The sequence below is a fragment of the Taudactylus pleione genome, unplaced genomic scaffold (genome assembly GCF_031769625.1).
Source record: "Taudactylus pleione unplaced genomic scaffold, aTauple2 ptg000250l, whole genome shotgun sequence".
NCBI classification, from domain to species: domain Eukaryota; kingdom Metazoa; phylum Chordata; class Amphibia; order Anura; family Myobatrachidae; genus Taudactylus; species Taudactylus pleione.
Window position 1 is genome coordinate 129,202 of NW_028284652.1, and position 21,125 is coordinate 150,326.

At 45.2% G+C, this 21,125-nt stretch overlaps 1 protein-coding gene across 4 annotated transcripts in view; it reads left to right on the forward strand.

Annotated features, from left to right (window-relative positions):
• Window positions 1-3,657: 3,657 nt before the first annotated feature.
• SCYL1 (SCY1 like pseudokinase 1) overlaps window positions 3,658-21,125 on the forward strand; it is a 92,012-nt gene continuing 74,544 nt past the window's right edge. For 3 of the 4 annotated variants that reach the window (XM_088480004.1, XM_088480005.1, XM_088480003.1), the window contains exons 1-8: window positions 3,659-3,836; window positions 4,572-4,712; window positions 6,592-6,714; window positions 6,827-7,044; window positions 7,152-7,242; window positions 7,554-7,709; window positions 8,333-8,491; window positions 9,795-9,902. In XM_088480004.1, coding sequence (XP_088336130.1) covers window positions 3,732-3,836; window positions 4,572-4,712; window positions 6,592-6,714; window positions 6,827-7,044; window positions 7,152-7,242; window positions 7,554-7,709; window positions 8,333-8,491; window positions 9,795-9,902 — 1,101 coding nt within the window. In that variant the 5' untranslated portion in view covers window positions 3,659-3,731. Of the gene's footprint in view, window positions 3,837-4,571; window positions 4,713-6,591; window positions 6,715-6,826; window positions 7,045-7,151; window positions 7,243-7,553; window positions 7,710-8,332; window positions 8,492-9,794; window positions 9,903-21,125 lie in introns of all 4 variants that reach the window. The other variant, XM_088480006.1, reaches the window with a different exon arrangement.

Sequence of the window (21,125 nt, forward strand, 5' to 3'; positions counted from 1 at the left end):
ATCAGCTGCGCTGGGAGGTAATAATATACAGATATAGTATCTGTGAAGATAAAAGTTTTGTCAGGGATTTACAAAACTGTATACGAGCCACATAACTACTGGAAGTACCTACTTATCGGCATATGTTAATTTCTGGGGTGCGAATGACATCTTACATTGCCTATTAGAGAAATCAATATATCCATCTGCTATTTATGCTTCTCTCTGCCAAGTGACATAAAGAAATACCTCCGTGTTAACATGTTGCAATTTGGAATAAAGAAATATTGATTATATACATTGGATACATTTGTCTGCACTGGTGGATACAGACTTTTAACTATGTCATCGTATTTTAGACATAAGCGCTTGGAATCAGATTAACAACTAGAAACCTTTTCCAATTGGGGCACTAGACATTTGTTTCTCTTCTGGATCCAGAGATTCCTGTTGGGGGGGGGGATGGGGGGTGTTATGGTCATAGATTTTACTATATTGGACTTTTTTTGTGTATATTGGACTTATTTTATGTATGTGTATGCATTATTTTATAATATCTGATTAAATTTATTAATCTGATGGCGCCTTTGAACACTTTCCTATTTTTTCTGTTAATGTCAGCATCCCTCACCCAACACACACATATTTTATATATATATATATATATATATATATATATATATATATATATATGTATATATATATATATATATACACACACACACACACCAGGGCCGAAACTAGGATATCTGTCACCCAGTGCAAGGCAGCAATTTTGCGCCCCCTCCTTTCCTGTACCTGAAGTTTGTCCTTGCTCCTCCATAAGGCAGTGGACTACTCAAACGTCCCTGGTATAGTGACTTACATTATTCCACACACCATAATGCCCATTACACATTATGCCACACACTGTAATGCCTATTACCAAAGTGCCACTTACATATTTGCCCGACACCATTTTATACCCCACAGTAAGGCTTCTAATTACTTTAAAATTACCTGCTCGTTGTCAGGGGTTACATGCTCGTTGCCATGGGGTTACATGATCGTTGCCATGGGCTTTCATGCTTGTTGCTAGGGGGTTTTATGCTCGTTGCCATGGGGTTTCATGCTCATTGCCATTGGGTTTATGCTCATTGCCAGGGGTTACATGCTCGTTGCCATGGGGTTTGTGCTCGTTACCATGAGGTTTATGCTTCTTGCCATGGGGTTTCATTCTTGTTGCCAGGGGGTTTATGCTCATTGCCAGGGGGTTTATGCTCATTGCCAGGGGATTTCACGGGAGAAGATGCAGCTTTCAGCATCTTCTCCCGGCAGCGCCAGCGTTCGTGGTGCCGGGAACGTTGTGTGCATTGTGCTGGTCTAACAGACACTAGAGGTTCAGTAGGACCTCTAGCATCTGTCTCCTCCTAGGCGGCGGCCATTTTCAGCAGAGTCCATGCGGACAGCTAGTCTGCATGGAATTTGCTGAAAACAGCCATCCAAAAATGGCCGCTGCCGAGGAGACAAACACTAGAGGGCCAGTAAGGACCTCTAGCATTTGTCTCCTCTTTGGCGGCGACCATTTTTGGATGGCCATTTTCTGAGTCTGCAGCCCCCAAGCCACCTCGAGTCAGCTTTTTTCACCCCCTGCAATCCGGCACCCGATGCACGTGCACCTCTAGCCCCACCCTAGTTGCGGCTCTGCCCAGAGAACAGTGCCATGGAGCTGCTGGGGTAGAATCACCTTAGGACCATGTACTTCTCCTCCTCCAGCCTCTCCACTGGGCTCCAGGACCAAGCCACCACTGAACAGGAATTTCCCCGTCAGACAAGAGCTTCTCTCCACGCCAGCTCCCCAATCACTCCTCCTCCATGGCTCACTCCCCGCTGCTCCACACGTGCAGGGGGTAAAGGGATTCGCCCACATGTCTCACTCCCCATGGCTCCAATCGTGCATGATGAAGAAGGATCCGCTACTGCCACGGCCGCTGCTTACTTCGGCCACTCACAAGCTCGGCTGGGTTGGGCGGCCAGCTCTGCCCACGGACCTGCGGTGCGTGGCCGACCTATTTTGCATGGTCACACCAAGCTCCACCCCCGGGTTCGCGCGTGCGTGGTCCGGATTTAAGATGGTGCTCACAGATTCTGGGGGATTGGGAGGGCTTTGCGGGGCAGCGGGAGACTGGTGAGTGAAACGGCAGCCTCCCGCAGGGTGCAGGAGTGTTGGCAAGTGTGATCTGGCTACCCAAAAGTTCAGGAGCCTCCCATAAATTCCGGGGAGGGTTTGCAGTGCACACGGGCCCGTGTCAAGGGGGGACCACACTACTCACCCCACACCCACTGACTATACTTACTTTTCTCTCAGCGCTACAGAAACCACCAGGGAAATGGCGCATGTACCATATTCTCGAAGATAGGCACATGCGCATTAGAAAATAGACAAAGAAAATGGTGCTGGCCGGCGTTATGCGTATTAAACTCTGGTACAGTTCCAGAGTCTTCTAAGCTCCTGCCCCTGGCAAAAGATGGAGACGCGCGGAGACTGTGCCCTCCTCTAATAAAACACATCCACTGAAAATAAATATCACAAATATCTTTATCTGAAGACTATAGAAGCAGGCTTTATTTTTTCAGTTCAAATCGCCTTGTCTGGCGCAGGACAGACAAGACGATTTACATGGATAGTAACTGATGACGTCAGTGTACGTTCTCATCAGTTACTATCAACGTGGACATAGAGGGGGAATAGTAACCTGTGGCGAACGAAGCGAGCCACTGTGCCCGAAGAATGGCGAACAAATTTCTACTATTGGTGGGAAAAGTTTCCAGCTGAGACAAGATAACAACGCCCTCACTCACGCCACGGGTCCTTAGAATGAAGGGGAAATAGAATCAGTTCTTGGCAGAAGGACCTCTGACTTCACTACCATGCGACCGCTATACAGGGCCGGTCAGCTAAGACTTTTACTATCCACGTGGTCATAGAGGGGGGAACATAAACCTGTGGAGAACTAAGCGAGCCGCCGTGCCCGAAGCATGGCAAGCGAATTAAGTCCGTGAGGGTACACATTTGGCTAGGCTTACCATACCATCCTGGTTAGGTCTAGAACGAGGTGCTGTAAAGGACCTCTGATGTCACAACCACGTGACCCAAAGCAAAAGAGGGCAAGGTTCAGAACGGGAACCAAAAGTGGCCGCTCGCCACGCTTTGGGCACAGTGGCTCGTTTTGCTCGCCACAGGTTTATATTCCCCCTCTATGCCGCAGCGGTCACGTGGTTGTGATATCATAGGTCCTTTCTCCAACTTGGATCCAGCAACAATACTGTCCCTTTAAACCGGGACACTCATGGATTACACAAGTTCTGTGGCTCACTAAAACCATGTGAAAGCCAGGCTTGAAGTCAGTCACCCACAGAACCTGTGTAATTCAAGAAAGCCCTGGTTTAAAGGAATAGTATGGTAAGTGGTGTGCAGTTAGTATATAACATTACTGTACATTCCACATGTTTCTACAGATCACCTCAGTTATTTAAAATAAGTCTTTGTACTGTGGGCTTTTGGTTCAACGTTCCGTTTTCTGTCAATAAGCAAGGTGTCAATAAAGATTTGAAGAATCATGTGCTCAGTCGCTCAGCCGGGGAAGATCACGTGATGCAGTTGATGACGTATTTCGTGTCCTCAGTGTCACGTTACCCGCTGGTGACGTGGCCGTGTAAGCCCGCCCCCATTTACTGAACGTCACTGTGACGTGTCCCTTCCCGGTGTCAAGATGTGGTTCTGGTCCCGGGACCCGGCCCGTGATTTTCCGTATGACGTCACGGGGGAAAGAGAGGAATTGCCGGGTGGATGGGGGATTCAAAAGGGCAAGAAGAAGGTAAGGGACATGGGAGATACTGGGCACACTGTGGTGTAAACAAGCAATAACAGTACGTAATGCTATGAATGGTACTGGATACACTACAGGCAATATTACATGAAGGGGAGGTGATGGTATGTGGCATGCAATGGTGATGCCTTTTTATCTCTTCCAAGCCAGTCTTTCCCACAGGATTCCACCAAGCAATATTATGTACAGGTGATCATGATAGGACAGACAGGGTTCTGGTAAATACACTGGATTATTTGACATGGATATGGTTAAAGTGGCTCCTCCGTTAAACAATCGGGTTAATGCCAACCTAATACCCATCGCTTGACTCCAAATGCTTTTGTCCATATTGCCTTATAAAATATTCCAGTTTTGAGTGATGTATATAGACCTGTATGAAACAAATAATTTGCCGCCTGCCTAACAGTGTCTGCTCAGTTTTAAATTCATTATAATGCAGTCCATCAGTCCAGTCTAAATGTGTGTGGGTGTTGACTTTTAATAGCCATTTTTGCTGTGTCTGGAGATATGGTAACTTAAACCTGAAGAGTTGCCAAGCTGTCTGTGAGTGTCTCTTAACATAATTTAAAAGTATTTTGGATTTTACAATACTAAGTGGCTTTCTTTGTCCATTTAAAATGTTGTAATGAGCGGTTCACATTCATATGATGTTTATTAAATGCTATTTACCTGGCAAATTAACTTTTTGTATACTCTACTGTTTATATCGGTCTCCATCAGGCTAATAGTGACCCGGTGTCCGTGTTTACGTATGAAATCCGACCTGGGGCAGACGAGCAGGCACAAGCAGCCAAATCTGCGTTGAAAAGAATCAAGACTTTGCGACACCCTAATATCTTATCATATGTAGATGGTTTGGAGGTAAATTGTCCAATGAACTTCTTTACTGTCAGTAGGACACCCAAGAGTCCCGTCAATTAATAGCCTAGTCCAGTGCTGGCTAACCTTGACACTCCAGCTGTTATGGAACTACATAACCCAGCATGCACTGCTACAGTTTTGCTATTAGGGCATGCTAAAACTGTGGCAGGGCATGCTGGGATATATAGTTCCACAACAGCTGGAGTGTCAAGGTTAGCCAACACTGGCCTAGTCTGTTCTTTCAGCTGTAAGTGCTCTGTTGTAATCCTGTAACACTCGAGGTTCCATGGAAGGTGGAGTGGGTGCCCCTAAATAGCATTGGTTGTCTAAAGGCAGACAATTCAGGTGGCTGGAAAGTTACAACTGTTTCTCCAGCACCTCCTGGCTTTCTCTTGCGCCTCATAATATCATCATTATTATTATTAGCCTTTATAGTGTGCCACAATATTACAATACAAACAAAACGGAGAGTTAGACTAATAATACACAGTTATGCATACAAAGGGGTCAATCCTATTATGTGCGAAGGGTGCGAGTTGTCGTTGCAATGACAACAACGGACCGAGCAAAATTCAGCAAATCCAGGCTGCCGTAAAATGCTGCCATTGCCGCGCTGATTTGCACCGGCGAGATCATCACGGCTGATAGGATTGTTCCAAAGTCTTATTAACCACAAAATCAGCACTCGCCTAAACTGTACCCTAGTTGAAGGGTACAGGGCCTCTGTAAGCAAGGGGGAGGAGATACAGATGTGTCCTCATACAGTTGTAGCTTTTGTGCCATATGGTGCGAGACACCTAGCGTGATTCCCATGCTGCCTTCTTTTTCCTCGATTCTGCGTCTTAGTGCTCAAATAGTGTACTAGATATTTCGGATTAGTGTTATGTCGTAAAGGAATTGGTATAAAATGCAGATGAAGTATAATGATGCATGGCGTGGGTCACTCCTAATGGATCTGTCTTTTGCCTGTTTAACACATTTGGAAGCGGTAGTGTGGAGGGAGATGAGATGTAAAGGGAAACTGATTCTGTAAGGGTTGTGTACAGTAGATGGGAATGAGGAATTTGATTTGGACTCTAAGAGAAGGGGAGCCAGTGTAGATCGGTTGTAGAGAAAGATGATCGGAAATGCTAAGAAAAAACAGTTACTATCACTAGGTGTGTTTAGTGCGATTGTAACGTGATACAGCACTCAAAGAATAATTAGCAAAACAATGATGGGAGAAAATGTAATCTGGGGATATCCGTGTAAGTCATTTTGTAACTTAGGGGGCGATCTATTATTAGGGCTCATATCGTGCTGCTAAAGCTGCATCTTATCAAGGCGAAGCAGGAGCAATAATTCTGAGATGTATTAACATCTTGGCCGCTGGAATGAGGGAGAGAAAATTCCTGCAAGTCCCGTAGTGCATTAGCTTGGTGCATGTGAGCTTGCAAAAAAATTTGTGTCCTGACTCCTTGGTGCCTTCCGACTCCGCCATCGCTGAACCCAGTACACATAACGGCCAGTCATGTCGATGTGTGGAAAAAACAAGAAGCTACAGAAGTGAGCTATTTGTTTTTTAATAAGAACTGCTGGTATACTGTCACCATACAACTGTCTAGCGGCAGTGATTTATGCAGAGAAATAATAGATGGAGAAAATCACTGCGCATTTGACACTTATCTACTTATGATACATATTCCCCATAATCCAGTCTTTGGTTATGGTTCCTTCTGAACTGAACTGTTGTTTTCGGCATTATATATGACCTGGTAGTATAGCAAGGGTTTTTTGCAATCTCATTTTCTGTCTGATGACTTCTTAATGAATGGTATTCTATTCTGGGCTTCCCACCCTGCTGATGCCATTTGTATTTCTTTCTTTCCTATTGCTGCAGACTGACAAATGCTTATACATAGTGACCGAGCCGGTAACCTCTCTGGGGACCTATATGAAATCTAGGAGCGACAGTGGAGGAATCAGTGAGCTGGAGATCTCTTGGGGTATACACCAGATTGTGGTGAGTGTATTCCTCATTTGTCTTTCACTTTATAAATGTGACACAATACTTGCATATTATTGTATCTTTTGACATTTACAAGCTTTTTCTTATTTGCTCTGCTTTCTTCTAGAAAGGACTCAGTTTTTTGGTGAATGATGGAAACCTCATTCACAATAATGTCTATATGTCAGCTGTTTTTGTGGACCGAGCTGGGGAGTGGAAATTGGGGGGTCTCGATTATATGTACCCAGCTGGCAGCGAGCAAAGTGCCCCCATAAAAGGTCCTGAACTAGAGAAGTACAATCCTCCCGAAAAGTCAGACCGCACTAAAGTATCTGGGGACAAGTGGTATGTGAGATTGATCTAAATATTTATCTCAGTCTACCTGTCTATAAAACATTCTCTACTCTCACTCTCCTAATGTTGTTGTATGATTAGTGATCTCTATGTACCAGGTCATCTGACATGTGGTGCCTTGGTTGCCTAATCTGGGAGGTATTCAATGGCCCTCTTCCTCGTCCAACTGCTCTTCGCTCACTCGGAAAGGTATGCTAACTAGAAAGCTTCTTCGCTAATATAGGCTTCTTAGCTTATAACATTTACACAAATAATTTGGATAGTATCCTTATCAAATATCAAAGTTTTAGATAGATGAATAAGGATGCAAAGTAATTTTAATTGTATGCTAATTACATTGTTAATTATGTTGCTTTAATTAGCTATTTGGGTTTATGGACCAATATATTTAGAGACTGGATTATTTTTTCATCATTGTGTGTATGTGTAATTTATAGGCAACTTTAGCTGACATACATAGGGCTTCAGTAATGCTTTTTTTTATTTTATTTATAAATCAGATCCCCAAATCATTGGTCCCTCATTACTGTGAGCTTGTTGGCGCCAACCCTAAAATCCGTCCCAACCCTGCACGATTCCTACAGAACTGCCGTGCACCTGGGGCATTTCTCAGCAACAGTTTTGTGGAGACCAACCTGTTCCTAGAAGAGATACAGGTCAGTTACTGTTTGTTTTACAATCTCTTATGTACAGTTTGCCCTTATAATATTATTTTTTTTTAACAGCTACGGTTTCCCTTTTTTTTTTTTATTTTGACCGTTTCCTTAAACTAAAATCTGTGTCCATTTACAGTAACATCTCCATCCCCTTTTTATCTTGGTTTCTCTTTCTCTCCTCCAATCCTGAATGCTCCACTTCAAATTCATGCTTAATGGAGCGTACACACGGTCAGATTTGTCAGACTTGTCAGATTTGTCAGATGAACGACTGAACGATTAAACGATTTGAACGATTTGGACGATTTGACCAAAGTTTTGAACGATTTTTGACTGCATTAAAATGAATGGAATCGTCCAAGTCTGACTGCAAACCCATCAGATGTCAGATATCGTTATCTGACAAACGGGAACGCGCATCGTTGATCGTCCATCGTTCAGGCATGTCAGATATGAACGATTTTCCATCAGATATGAACGACTGAACGATTTTTAAATCGTTATCGTCCATATCTGAAGAAAAAATCTGATCGTGTGTATGCACCATAAGTTTTAAAATGTAAGGAAAGAATACGATGTATTCATTTATATCTATTTTTAAATGTAGTCTTTCTTCCCCACAGATAAAAGACCCAGCTGAGCGTCAAACATTTTTTGAGCAGCTCAGTGAAAACCTGGACTCTTTTCCTGAAGATTTCTGTCGTCATAAAATCCTTCCCCAGCTGCTGACAGCATTTGAATTTGGCAGTGCAGGCGCTGTCATCCTAACACCCTTATTTAAAGTGAGCCTTGTATGAATATTGAAACTAAAACCATCTTTCTGTTCTCTCTGTAAGCTATGGGTGTGATTCAGTTCTCCGTGTTGTGTCTCCAGACCTGTGGTGAAGGTACTTCGCGACGATATATCTTGTGATAACTTTATTCCTCGCACCCCATATGGGTGCTCAAGAATATGAGCTATGGGGCTGATTCAGAGATGTGCGCTAACCCGATGGCTAGCGCACATCTCCGATTGTGCCTCCTCTGCGCATGAGCCGTACTGTGCATGTGCAGTACGAGTCTGTGATACCGCACGCAGAGCGAAGCAGACTGTCAGTGATTGACAGTCTACTGCTATTTTTGGGCATAGAGGGGGTGGCATCAACCTCAGTTTCCCCAAATGGAGGCGTGTCACTGCCACTGTGTGGGGAGGAGGGCCAGGATCTCAGTCAACTGGTGGAGATTTCCTGGCCTCTTTTGTTTATTTGCTTTGGTCAGCTAGAGTGACCCCATGGTCACTCAGCCAGCCGAGGATCACGCAGATGATCCGATGCTGCGTCCATGTACGCAGTTCAGATCAGTAATTACCGTAATAGTGCTATCGCAGCTGCTACCATGTTAGCAGCTGTGATAGCATCTTCGTCTAAGGCTGAATCGCCACCCTAAGATTGCTTAACATACTCTGTATAGCAGCTAGACAGCGTGGCTACACATAGAGAATTGAATTATACTTTGCCAAATATCAGATTGATATCTCTACATCAGGGAAGCTGTTCAGGCTGTGTAGCTGTGCTGTGTATAAAAGTTGATGATCTGTATAATGAGTAGACTGTACCATACTTGGCATATGGCTGCATATATTGTGGATACAATGGGGTGATGCCCAGTGTTCTCTCCAGGCTGTTTTCTGCGGACGCATCGCCCGGCAGAAACAGCCTGCTGCCCGGCACTTTTCCCCGCAGGTATAATGTTATTCCGAGTCTCTCAATCAGCATGCAAAGTGCTACGATGCAGCGGCCGCAGCTCTTTTCCACGCCAAGTTCCGTTTCCAGACTCTGTTGCAAATAGATATAAAAATCAAATTACTGGACACAGTCTCCTAGTGCATCCTCTTCGCTTTGCTCAGAAAAAAAAGTCGTCTCACGCTAGCAGAGTTGCACAGGACCTGACGGCTCACTCATATCAGGTATATCGCACAGCAAGGCGTATTGAGGATAGATGAGCAAGGACACATCTGTAGATGACTCTGTGGAAAGGGGTGCAGAATATTTCGACTTACCTGATCTGTTCATAAAAGTCTAACATTTTCTAATAACTCTGTTGTAGATTGGTAAATTCCTGAATGCAGATGAATATCAACAGAAGATCATCCCAATAATTGTTAAAATGTTCTCTTCCACTGACCGGGCCATGAGGATACGACTCCTTCAGCAGGTGTGTACTACTAATGCTACCTAACTTTCTCGGGGAAGTCTTACCTTGCCTTATTTAGACATATGGCTCCTTGTGTTCTCGTAGTGATATAATGGCATTATATATATATTGTTTATTTCCAATCACAAGTACAGGTTACTAAGCAGAGATGGTCCTTTCTTGTATGTTCTGACTGTAACAGAAGCATCTCAATACAGCACACGTGTCAGCAACTATTAACGTGGAAGTTTCTGTACAGTTGTTTGTTTAGTGAAAGGACTGATTTTTGAAATGACGCCAAGTTAAGAAGGATCATCTAAAGCAGGCCTGGCCAACCTGTGGCTCTCCAGCTGTTTTGAAACTACAAGTGCTTTACCGGCTAATCAACGAGAGGGTATGCTGGGACCTGTAGTTTCAACTGGAGAGCCACAGGTTGACTAGGCCTGATCCAAAGGATGTTTAAAAAATGACCAAAACAAAAAACTACTCCCTCAAAAGCTACAGTACTACTTCTCACCACCAGGTGGCAAAGAGACACAAAATGTTAGGGAGCAAAGAAGCTCATGGAAGTCATGTATTTGTCCTTTTGATAGAAATTGTGAATATGTTTTCGCGCCCAAAGTGGTCGGGTTTAGCAGCGTAAAATGGCTACCCCCGACCAAAGTGCTGGGTGCGATCACGAAAGGTGCTGTTTGGGTGCCCAAACAGGTCACTTTTTGCCCATTTCAGCTCGCACCCCGCTGGGACTGCGAGCTAAAATGTTGTACTGGCAGCTGATCGCGCCCGACAGGAGCAACAATTAAATAGCTCCTGTCGGGCGCGTAAAGGAGCAAAACAATTGAATACCGCCCCATTTGTCTGTCAATGTTTACGAGTGTGGATCCAAAAGTCAGTGTCCTGACCATGAATAACAGAAATTTTAATTCAAATGACATGTATTTTTCTGCATAGTCTCCATTTACTTCAATACTCTACTCCCATCGATGTTCAAACCTCTTGAGTCCGTTCAGGAAAAAGTATGGTGATTGGTCCTCAAACCAGTCCTGTACAGCTGTCATGACATCGTCCTCATATGCAAAAGTCTTCCCCTTGAGCTTTGGAAAGAGGAAGATGTCACTAGGGGGCAGGTCTGGTGAGTAGGGGGGGTTGTCAACCAATTCAAACCCTGCAGTGTCAATGACAGCCATTGCAATGCGACTCTTGTGAGCTGGTGCCGTTGTCTTGGTGGAATAGGACCCCACGAGGCAGTTTCTCCCGCCTCTTCTCCTTGATTGTCTTGCAAACTTTTGGAATCAGTTGTGCATAGTAGTCACCAGTTATAGTGGCCCCAACATCCAAATAATCATCAAACACCTTTCCATCCGCATGATTTGCCAGCTGTCGGCTGAACCCAATTTTTTTTTGGTGAGTTTGAGTGTTTCCACTGCATGCTCTGTGTTTTCGACTCTGGATCGAAATGTTGAATCCACGTCTCATCCATTGTCAAGAATCATTCCAAAAATCTGGTTGGATTTGCACGATAGGTGGCTAGAAGTCACTCACAACTTGTCAACCTCATTCACTACTGATCAGGTGTCAACATTCTCGGAACCCATCTTGCTGACACCTTGTGCAGCCCCAATTTTTCAGTAAATATGGTTTGAATTCTTGTAGATGAGATGCCAGTAACCTCTCTAAATGTCGAATGGTCAGTCGACAGTCAGCCATGACAAGGTCGTGGATCTTGTTAACATTTTCCACTCCCTTCCACTTCTGGCACCATCTTCACAAGATTACCTTCCACATCTGAATTCACGGCACCATTTTTTCACTGTACTATATGATTGAGCAGACTCCCCTAATGTGTTTTGCAAGTCCGTGTGAATTTCAGTAGCCATCGTCATCTTCATTTGCAGATATTTAATGACTGCTCGAATTTCAGCTTTCTCCATTTTTCAACCATTGATGTTCCGTTTTTTATTCAATATCTGCAAAAATAGAGGAAGAATTGTGTTGTCATTTTCCACAATGTTCTACAAGGACTTCTAGAACATACGTACAGAAAATACTGGGTCGACATCTACTACTACGTCAGGATACAGACCTTTTGATCCACACATGTATGCCTCCCACTCTTATATATTTTGTTCCTCTTCTTTTGACATATTGTGGACATACAGACATTCTACACAAAAAGACCTTAGCGCTAATATGCCGGAGAGTCAAATATCAGTGCAGCAGTGGAAAAAGAGGTGATTGCCAACCTCACTAACAAGAACAATATAAAACATAGACTGCGCTCTGGTAATTATGTTGGAACATATGAGTAACACATTTGTATATTAAGACGCAATTTTAATATCTATAAAAGGAATTGTATGAGAAATAATATGACACACATAAAATATACATATAAGAAACACAGTAATCACATATATTTAGCTAGCTAAGCCATAAAAGAAGTGGACAATGAAGGAAACATAAAAAATTAGTACAAATATAAGGAGATGATCAGGCTCCGATATTCGTATCTCAATCCCCTATTGTGCAAAAATATATAATATAAAAAATCTGTGCCAAAAGCGGTCCCGGATGATGCAGCTGAAGAACCTAGTTTGGGTATACTTAGCGATGAGTATATAAACGGGGGCAATGGCACAGTAGCTAAATGGTAGCTCTCCCCATCAATAAACATGAATGTTAGGACCTATTAGGTTATTACGTCCAACACGTGTAGCAAAGTCCCGGGCAATATATGATATCCCAAACGATAATGTGAAGTGCTGAGCATAAATCCACAGGTCAATCTGTATCAAAGGATAATTGTTGATTCCTGTAATGTGTTGCAGAACACAAAATAAATATCTGGGAACTTTAGATAATGGTGGGAGCCAGAGGTATACATGTGGATGATTCTGCACAGTCCCTGGATAGTCAGAACACAGGACCTGGTATGGTTCAGCAAAGCCGGTCAGGAAATTGGCGTCCGGCAGAGGTGGATGCGCTGCAGCGCACCGTGACTTTAGGTTGTTGTCAGTCTCCATCAGTATGCTGACGTCCACCAGGACCTCCAACTAGCGGTGATGGTGTTTGGGCGCCCATACTCTGTTGGCACGGTGTACACCCGCACTCTCACAGGTGTCAACTCCCGCCTCTGGTTCAACCGCGGCTCAGCAGTGAATGCAGGTCTCGTGGGAGGAGGATGTAAAACAGCTCTCAAACAATCAGCCACAGGAATCTTGATAGGGGAGCAGCTCCAGTAGCAATTAAGAGAACAGCAACGCGTTTCGGCTACTGCTGTAGCCTTTTTCACTGCTGAGCCGCGGTTGAACCAGAGGCGGGAGTTGACACCTGTGATAGTGCGGGTTGTACACCGGATCTCCGTTCACAGTTCACACCGTGCCAACAGAGTATGGGCGCCCAAACACCATCACCGCTAGTTGGAGGTCCCGGTGGAGTCAGCATACAGACGGAGTCTTGCAACAACCTAAAGTCACGGTGCGCTGCAGCGCATCCACCTCTGCCGGACGCCAATTTCCTGACCGGCTTTGCTGAACCACGCTGAGCCATACCAGGTCCTGTGTTCTGACTATCCAGGGACTGTGCAGAATTATCCACAGGTATACCTCTGGCTCCCACCATTATCTAAGTTCCCAGATATTTATTTTGTGTCCTGCAACACATTACAGGAATCAGCAATTATCCTTTGATACAGATTGACCTGTGGTTTTTATGCTCAGCACTTCACATTGGGGGTCATTCAGACCCACTCGCGAGCGGCAGTACGCTCGCAAGTGGGTCGATGTTCCCCACTGCGCATGCGCACGATGGTGGGAGCTCCGTCGTGCGCATGCGCGAGACCCGGCGAGCGACGGGCTTTCCATCGCTCGGGGTCTCGCACCAAAGGGGGCGTGCTGTCGATGTTGAATGACATGGGAACGCCTACCGTCTGAAGCTGGCCCCACTGACATCATTAGTGATAGAGCCAAAATCACTCCTGACCTTGTGGCTGGGAAACCCGACCGCAGGGTTTCCCTCGCAAGTCCGATGGTCGCGATGGTCAAGACCATCGCGACCATCTTTTTGCACGCTCGTATATGGTGTGGGTGGTGACCCACAGCTATACGAGCGTCCAGGAGGACGCTCCATTTTAATGGAGGAGGGCCCTGATTCAGTGCGAGCGCTCTGGTCAGAGCGTCCGGCTCTGAATCAGGGCCATTATCGTTTGGGATATCTTATATTGCCCAGGACTTTGCTAAACGTGCTGGACTTATTATCCTAATAGGTCCTAACATTCATGTTTATTGATGGGGAGAGCTACCATTTAGCTACTGGGCCATTGCCCCCGTTTATATACTCATCGCTAAGTATACCCAAACTAGGTTCTTCAGCTGCATCATCCGGGACCTCTTTTGGCACTGATTTTTTATATTATATATTTGTGCACAATAGGGGATTGACATACTAATATCGGAGCCTGATCATCTCCTTATATTTGTACTCATTTTTTATGTTTCCTTCGTTGTCCACTTCTATTATGGCTTAACTAGCTGTATATATGTGATTACTGTGTGTTTCTTATATGTATATTTTATGTGTGTCATATTATTTCCCATACAATTCCTTTTATAGATATTAAATTGTGTCTTAATAGACAAATGTGTTACTCATATGTTCCAACATAAGTACAAGAGCGCAGTGTATTTTTTATATTATACAGACATTCTAATCTAACACTGGTTATCTTGCTCTAGTTGAAAGCTTTTATACATATCTTTTTTAATACTTGTATATACTGAGTTATTTGTGTCATACAACTTCTCTGAAAACCGAAATAATCAGCTGTTTGGGTAACAATATATAATGGCATTAACCCTCTCATATGATATGAAATAAAGTCTAGTCTACTGGCTATTCTTTATCAGCCACCCAGCACAATGACTGGAACCTGGTGCAAGAAATGTCTATGATAATCTAGACTTGTCAATAAGTGAGATGCAAGGTCATCTGACTGTTGGAAAATACCAATCAGATGCATTACAAACCCTTTCTGCTGTACATATCTATTTTTGTCTGGCATACAACTTAAGGAACACTAGTTAGCCGTGGGTTATAGACGGCACTGTTCCAGGAACAGGGACAAGTACAAATGTAAACTTGTTTGAGGGCTGCCTCCTGCCCCTCATACAGCCTATAGTGCTAAGCACTTCAGTTTCTTTGTTTTGTGCTCAAGGAGTGGGCACATATTCATTGGACTGATCTTTATCCGTCAGGCTCTCATATTAAAGATTTTATGAAGAGGTCCACTTCTTCCTATCTATTCTCAGAAGATGATTTGATTAAGTGGGAGAAGGCACCTCGGCTGGATGATACCCTTGCTAAGATGGCCAAGGCCAGCATTAATCCCATTCCTGAAGCAGCGACCTTAAAGGACATCTAAGAGAGGAAATGCATGAAAATCATTAAATCAATGTTTGTCACTACTGGGGCTTCTCTCAGGTCTGTTCTGGCAGGTGCCTGGGCCAACAAGGCAGCAGAGAAGTAGGTTGAGCAGCTCAGCTTAGTGAGGGTTAACAGTCCAGGTCTCCCCGGCCGGAGTTGCTGTCTTTGGATCTGACCAGGAATGTTATGGCCTACATGGGTGTCGTGGTCATGAACGCACTACTAGGTTTATCCCGGATTTCTCCTTCATCCACTAGGGGACACTGGAGTTCAAGACAGTGGGGTATAGACGGTGGTAGAGCAGAGCCTGGCACTTTAAATAATTCTGAAGTGTGACTGGCTCCTCCCCCTCTATGCCCCATCAGCCCCAGTTTTTAGAATGTGCCCGAGAGAGCCGGTCACATAGGGCTGAGCTCCAGCCCACACTTAGTATTTTTTCTTTTATTTCAACTTTATTTTAATTTCTAGCTTTCACAAAGCATTGAGGACAGGCTGACAGAGTACTGCCTCTGTCAGCCTGCTACATGGAGGCATCAGGAGACCCGCCACCACTAAAAAAGAGTGCCTGTCGGAGTCCCAGGCACCCTGGCAGTAGCTCAGGGAGGACACGCCACAGCTTAATATAGAGGCTGTGTTCGTGCTTCCGAATGCCTAGCCGCAGCCCTGATGCCAGCAGTGGTAAGTATAGCTCTGTTCCCCTTATGGGGAATGGAGTTTAATCTGCGGCCCCTCTGCCCCCTCCCAGGCTCAGGTGGTATATACTGTAGAATAACCCCTCCTGGAATCCTGTTATAACGCCGCTAGCGTTATTACAAGGGGCGGAGCTACCGCGCATAGAGCGCGGATACATGTACAGGGAGACTGTTCAGACAGTCTGTAATGTTGCTGCCTAGCAGCGAGCCCTGATATCCCTGCACTGAGCGCTGTCTGACTTAATAGAGCTGACAGCGCTCTGTTTGTCTGCTGCTCTCACGAGAGCCGAATCCTCCCTCTTCTCTATCCCCACGGGGAGGGAGCCTGCCGCGTCCCGCTACTCCTATAAGGGAGTCTACATTGCGCAGCAGCGCGGCTGTTCCCTGCCGCGCTGGTGCTTGTAGAAGCACTGGCGCTGGCTTCTGCAGGGGGAGGAGCACAGCCGCCGGAGAGCGAGGCTGTTATTCACAGCGCTCTCGGCTGCTGGTTGCGGCGCCGGTGCTTGTATGAAGATTGCACCGGCGCTGGCTACAATTGGCCGCATGGTGGGGCTTAGGGAGCTGCTCAGCGCGGCTGTTCCCTGCCGCGCTGGTGCTTGTAGAAGCGCTGGCTTCTGCACACAGCCGCCGGAGAGCGAGGCTGTTATTCACAGCGCTCTCGGCTGCTGGTTGCGGCGCCGGTGCTTGTATGAAGATGCACCGGCGCTGGCTATTACGTTCCCGCTCCCCCACTCGCATTATGCCTGCTATACCAGCCATTGTTTGCGCCCCGCCCGCTTATTGATAAGGGGCGGAGTCTAGTCCATGCTGGCTTGCACAGATGCGGCCATTACCTCCAGCGAGTATTCTAAAACAGCATATGCACCTGCCTTAAAAGGAGCCGGGGCTTATTGCCAGCATCTCCTGCATCCTCACTCTGGAGTTCTGTGGGGGGTGCAACCCTTAACAGGGTTGTGGGTTTTATTCCCAGTACGGCCCTAGCTGTTTGGAGTTTGTATGTTCTCCCTGTGCTTGCATATGGCCTCTCCCGTTTTTTTCTTTACTTAAACCTACAGCACCTGGTCTTATTAGGTTTAACGGCACAACTGTGGAGTTTGTAATTTAACCTGCAGTCTTTATATAGATTCTGGCTCTGCCTCATCTCTGTTATATTGCACGTCGGTAGTTCCCCTACGGAACTGGGCAGTGTACTGGTTTAATATTATATTTAAAAGAAATAAAAAAAAAGAATGAAGCACAGGGAGGAACATGCCACAGCCTAATGTAGAGGTTGTGTCCATGCCACTTTGCCCACCACATATCTATCAGCGCCTACGGCCACACGCCCAATCTCGTCTGATCTTGGACGCTAAGCAACGCCAGGCCTGGTTAGTACTTTGATGGGAGACCGCCTGGGTATACCAGGTGCGGCAGGCTTATTACATTGAACATCTGGGGCAAATATACTTGATGTGTAACAGAATAATGCAGTGTGTTTCTTGCATCCATAGCTGCCAGAGATCACTCTGCCTAAATGTGTATAGTATGCATAGTCGGGGACACTGTTCTGGCTACTGCCAGAAACTACGGTTATTGCATATCTTTAACTCAAGGTTACAAAAAGGGTGCGTTCCATCCCCAGGCTTATGCCTCACATTGGCTCACCTTAAGAATGAGCCGTAATCTTCTCATGCATATATGTGGCTGCCCATATGTTAAATCTCAACAGCCTTCGGTGCTTACCTTAGAAGGTATGCATCTGTGCATCTATATGGATTTATATCTTATTTATTCCCTTCGGCAGCACACACAACACGAAGTAGTAACATATGGTCGTTGTGGTGGTTGGCATTGCTGTCTCGCATCACTGAGGTCATCTTTTGATTTCCATCATCTGGAGCCAGAATGGCACACCTGATAAGGCGAGTACACCGGTAACGGAAGGGTCCCATTGATCGCAATCAGTCTGGGATAGTACGTTGCTAACAATTCCTGCCCCAACAGCCACGCGCGGCACATGAGCAGTCTTGTATTTTATACTAAACCCGGCGTTAAGACCTGGGGCTCAGTTCCTTCCATGGCTCTAACTATTGCCCATGTTATATTTTTCAAATTATATCGTCACCTACTAATCTTGTATGTAGGTACGCGTAGGCATGTGGGGATGTGTGTGTGTGTGTGTGTGTGTGTGTGTGTGTATATATATATATATATATATGTGTATATATATGTGTATGTATATATATATTGCTTCTTATCCTTACCATTAAAGCAGGGGTAGGATATGTTCTTCTCAGTTTTATGTCTGATACCTAGCATATTTAAAGAGGATGTTGCGATGAGAGGCTGGACTCTCCTGATCCGGTAGTTTGTTCTATAACTCCGCTTACACCATCTCTCCCTGGGGATTGGGTGGTGTGTGTGTATATGTATATAATTATGGATATGTGTAGGTATGCCTATACTTCCACAATCATTAAGGTACATATTATTCCACGCCTGGAAAGCTGCCAGGGTTTACCAGAAGCTGTCTGTTATATCCATACATATTATATGGTGGCTTTATAAACTAGAGTCATGTTCTGCAGCTTACATAGGATAGTCACAGGCTCCTACGGCATTGCTTCTAAGTATGGACTCTATACATGTCCTGGGGACTTCCTGTATGTCCACACATGTATATAAGGATATGTACTTACACCCGCCTCGGGTTATAGTCCTGTTTCCATCAGTCTATATCTACGGCGTCCACTTCGGGGGACCTATTAATTACAACTACACTCTAGGGCGCACTTAGTAACCAACTTGTAAGACACTAGGAATGCAGTGTGTGTATATATAGATATAGCATGCTGATCTCCTATTGCGGGATATTTGTGCGTGCGTGTGTGTGTGTGTGTGTGTGTGTGTGTGTATATATGTATATGTATGTAGCGTGCTGATCTCCTGGTGCAGGAGTTTGACAACTGACTTACTATGTCGGTACTAACTCTTCCTTTCAAAGAGTTTGCCTTTTCATGCAGCTATGTTTATGTGTGTGTATGTGTATATATACTGATATATTCCCGTTCCTTGTATGAATTTTCCTAATAATTGGAGAAATCTGTTTTTGGCCCTGACTGGCGTTATCACTACATATATATATCTCTTCTTACTTGGGATAATTAACGCATTCTATGTCTATGTACAGGTACCTTTCCCAGTATCGATTCTGGTACTTTATATTATTGTCTTGTCGCATATCTCAATAAAATGGGTATCTGAAGGTCCCTTGGGTACATTTCCTATCAGTACATAGAGAATCCAGGATCTATTCCATCCTCATGGCTTATTTAGTTAATTTACATGAGGCCTAGGGCCACCCGCCGATATAGGCAGGGTCTGGCCTGGGTTGTATCAGATTGTGGGCGTAATACACACTTCACCATTATAAGTGTTAATGTAAGGATACACTAGCAGACCGTTTTTGGAGTATGTGTAATCTCTATATGGATACATATCCCTAATGGAACAGGCTCAGGTATAGCGTCCTGTTGTACGGCCTTCTTGTCTCCACTAACAATTTGCTAGTTTCTCCAGTATTTTCTTCTGCAGCATCTCCAGACTGAAGTCCGTGCTGTAGAGCATTGATCTTTGCCCACTGAGGCTACTCTCTGTACCTGTCGTGGTGGGTTGCTGTGAGATGAATAAGGTCAGTGACATTCTACATAGCGTCCAGAGGGCTTCTGGTCGCTCACAGGTAAGCAGGCTTACCCCACTAATACCTCGGAAGATGCTTCCTTTTCATGCATCCTGACATAGCTGTTATTCTCTCTTACGCACCCTAGCTGCTGTCCTAGCAGCCTTCAGTTCTTTTAAATCAGTTGGCTGTACACTTTAGAGCTTTCCTGGTGTGTAGGTGCATAGTTGTAACATTGAGATTTGTGACCCTATTCTACTGGAATCTGTTGGGTTTATGGACTGAAGGGCATCTATGGGCTAATGCACATCTTTACTATAAAGTGTGACGGTCTCTATGTTCCATACAGGGGGCCTGGTTTGTTTCCTGTTCAGTATCTGTTGATAAATTCAGCACACTGACAGGTACCTGAATGGTACCTTCATAGTTGTCCTAGTGCTTTAGCCTTGCGGATGGGATACTTCCGTATATTGGTAACTCTCCCTGGGTGGAGGTGGCATCCGTGCTCTTTTTCTGCTAAGGGTATCCTGGGTGTTTTCATACTATGTTCAGGCCAGTAGTTGGTACTGATTACACTCTACCATCATGTAGGTAGTTGTCTGCTGTTTGACAGGAGGGGTGGTACTGCCGTCTGACCCACTGGAAGGAATTGTAGTCTCAATCCTCTCGTATCCGCCTCATGCCCAGTGGGATCGCCACTCGTTGACTACTTCTATGGTCTAAACCTTCCACTGGTTACCAACCCTTTAGTAGTTGGACCTCGAGAATGGTTCAGGGCGACTGTTAGGTCGTAACTCTTGCCTCCTTGTTTGCTTGGTTAGGAGTCTGTGGACGGGTTCAGCTCCGTCTCGGTATATTGGTATCATTATACTTTTATCTATATGATTGATGTCCCGCAGTGCTGGGATTCTGCTGTCTGAGACTGTTGCAGCTTCCTGTAGTTCACGCTGGTACGGTTTTCTCGAGTTTTGTTCTCATGTTACTGCCATTCTATGGATTCTAGTTGGGGTTTTCTGCTCCCAGCGGTCTTGCTTGGTCTGTTTTTGGCTGAGCTTATGGTGTTCTGATGCTTCTCATCTGCGGCTACTCTCTAGCCGTATTCCATTGAATTTACGCTGTAAGTTGTGGAATGTCTGTGACTGTTCAGCAAGGAGCTCTGATTGTCTCCTGGCTCTACGACATGCCTCCAGTCTTGGGCTGTCCCTGTTTCGGTTGGCCGAAAGGTAGGCAAGTTCTCCGCGCTTCCCACCCGGGAGGTTGGCTTTGGGACGTCCCCACTGTCTTGAACTCCAGTGTCCCCTAGTGGATGAAGGAGAAAACAGGATTTTGGTACTTACCGATAAATCCCTTTCTCCGATTCCACAGGGGACACTGGACGCCCGCCCAGCGCTGCGTTCCTGCCGTTTTGTTGCGTCCTTATCTAGTTGTGTGACTGCATGTGTTCCCTGCAGTGGGTTCCTCTGTTCTCCTTCA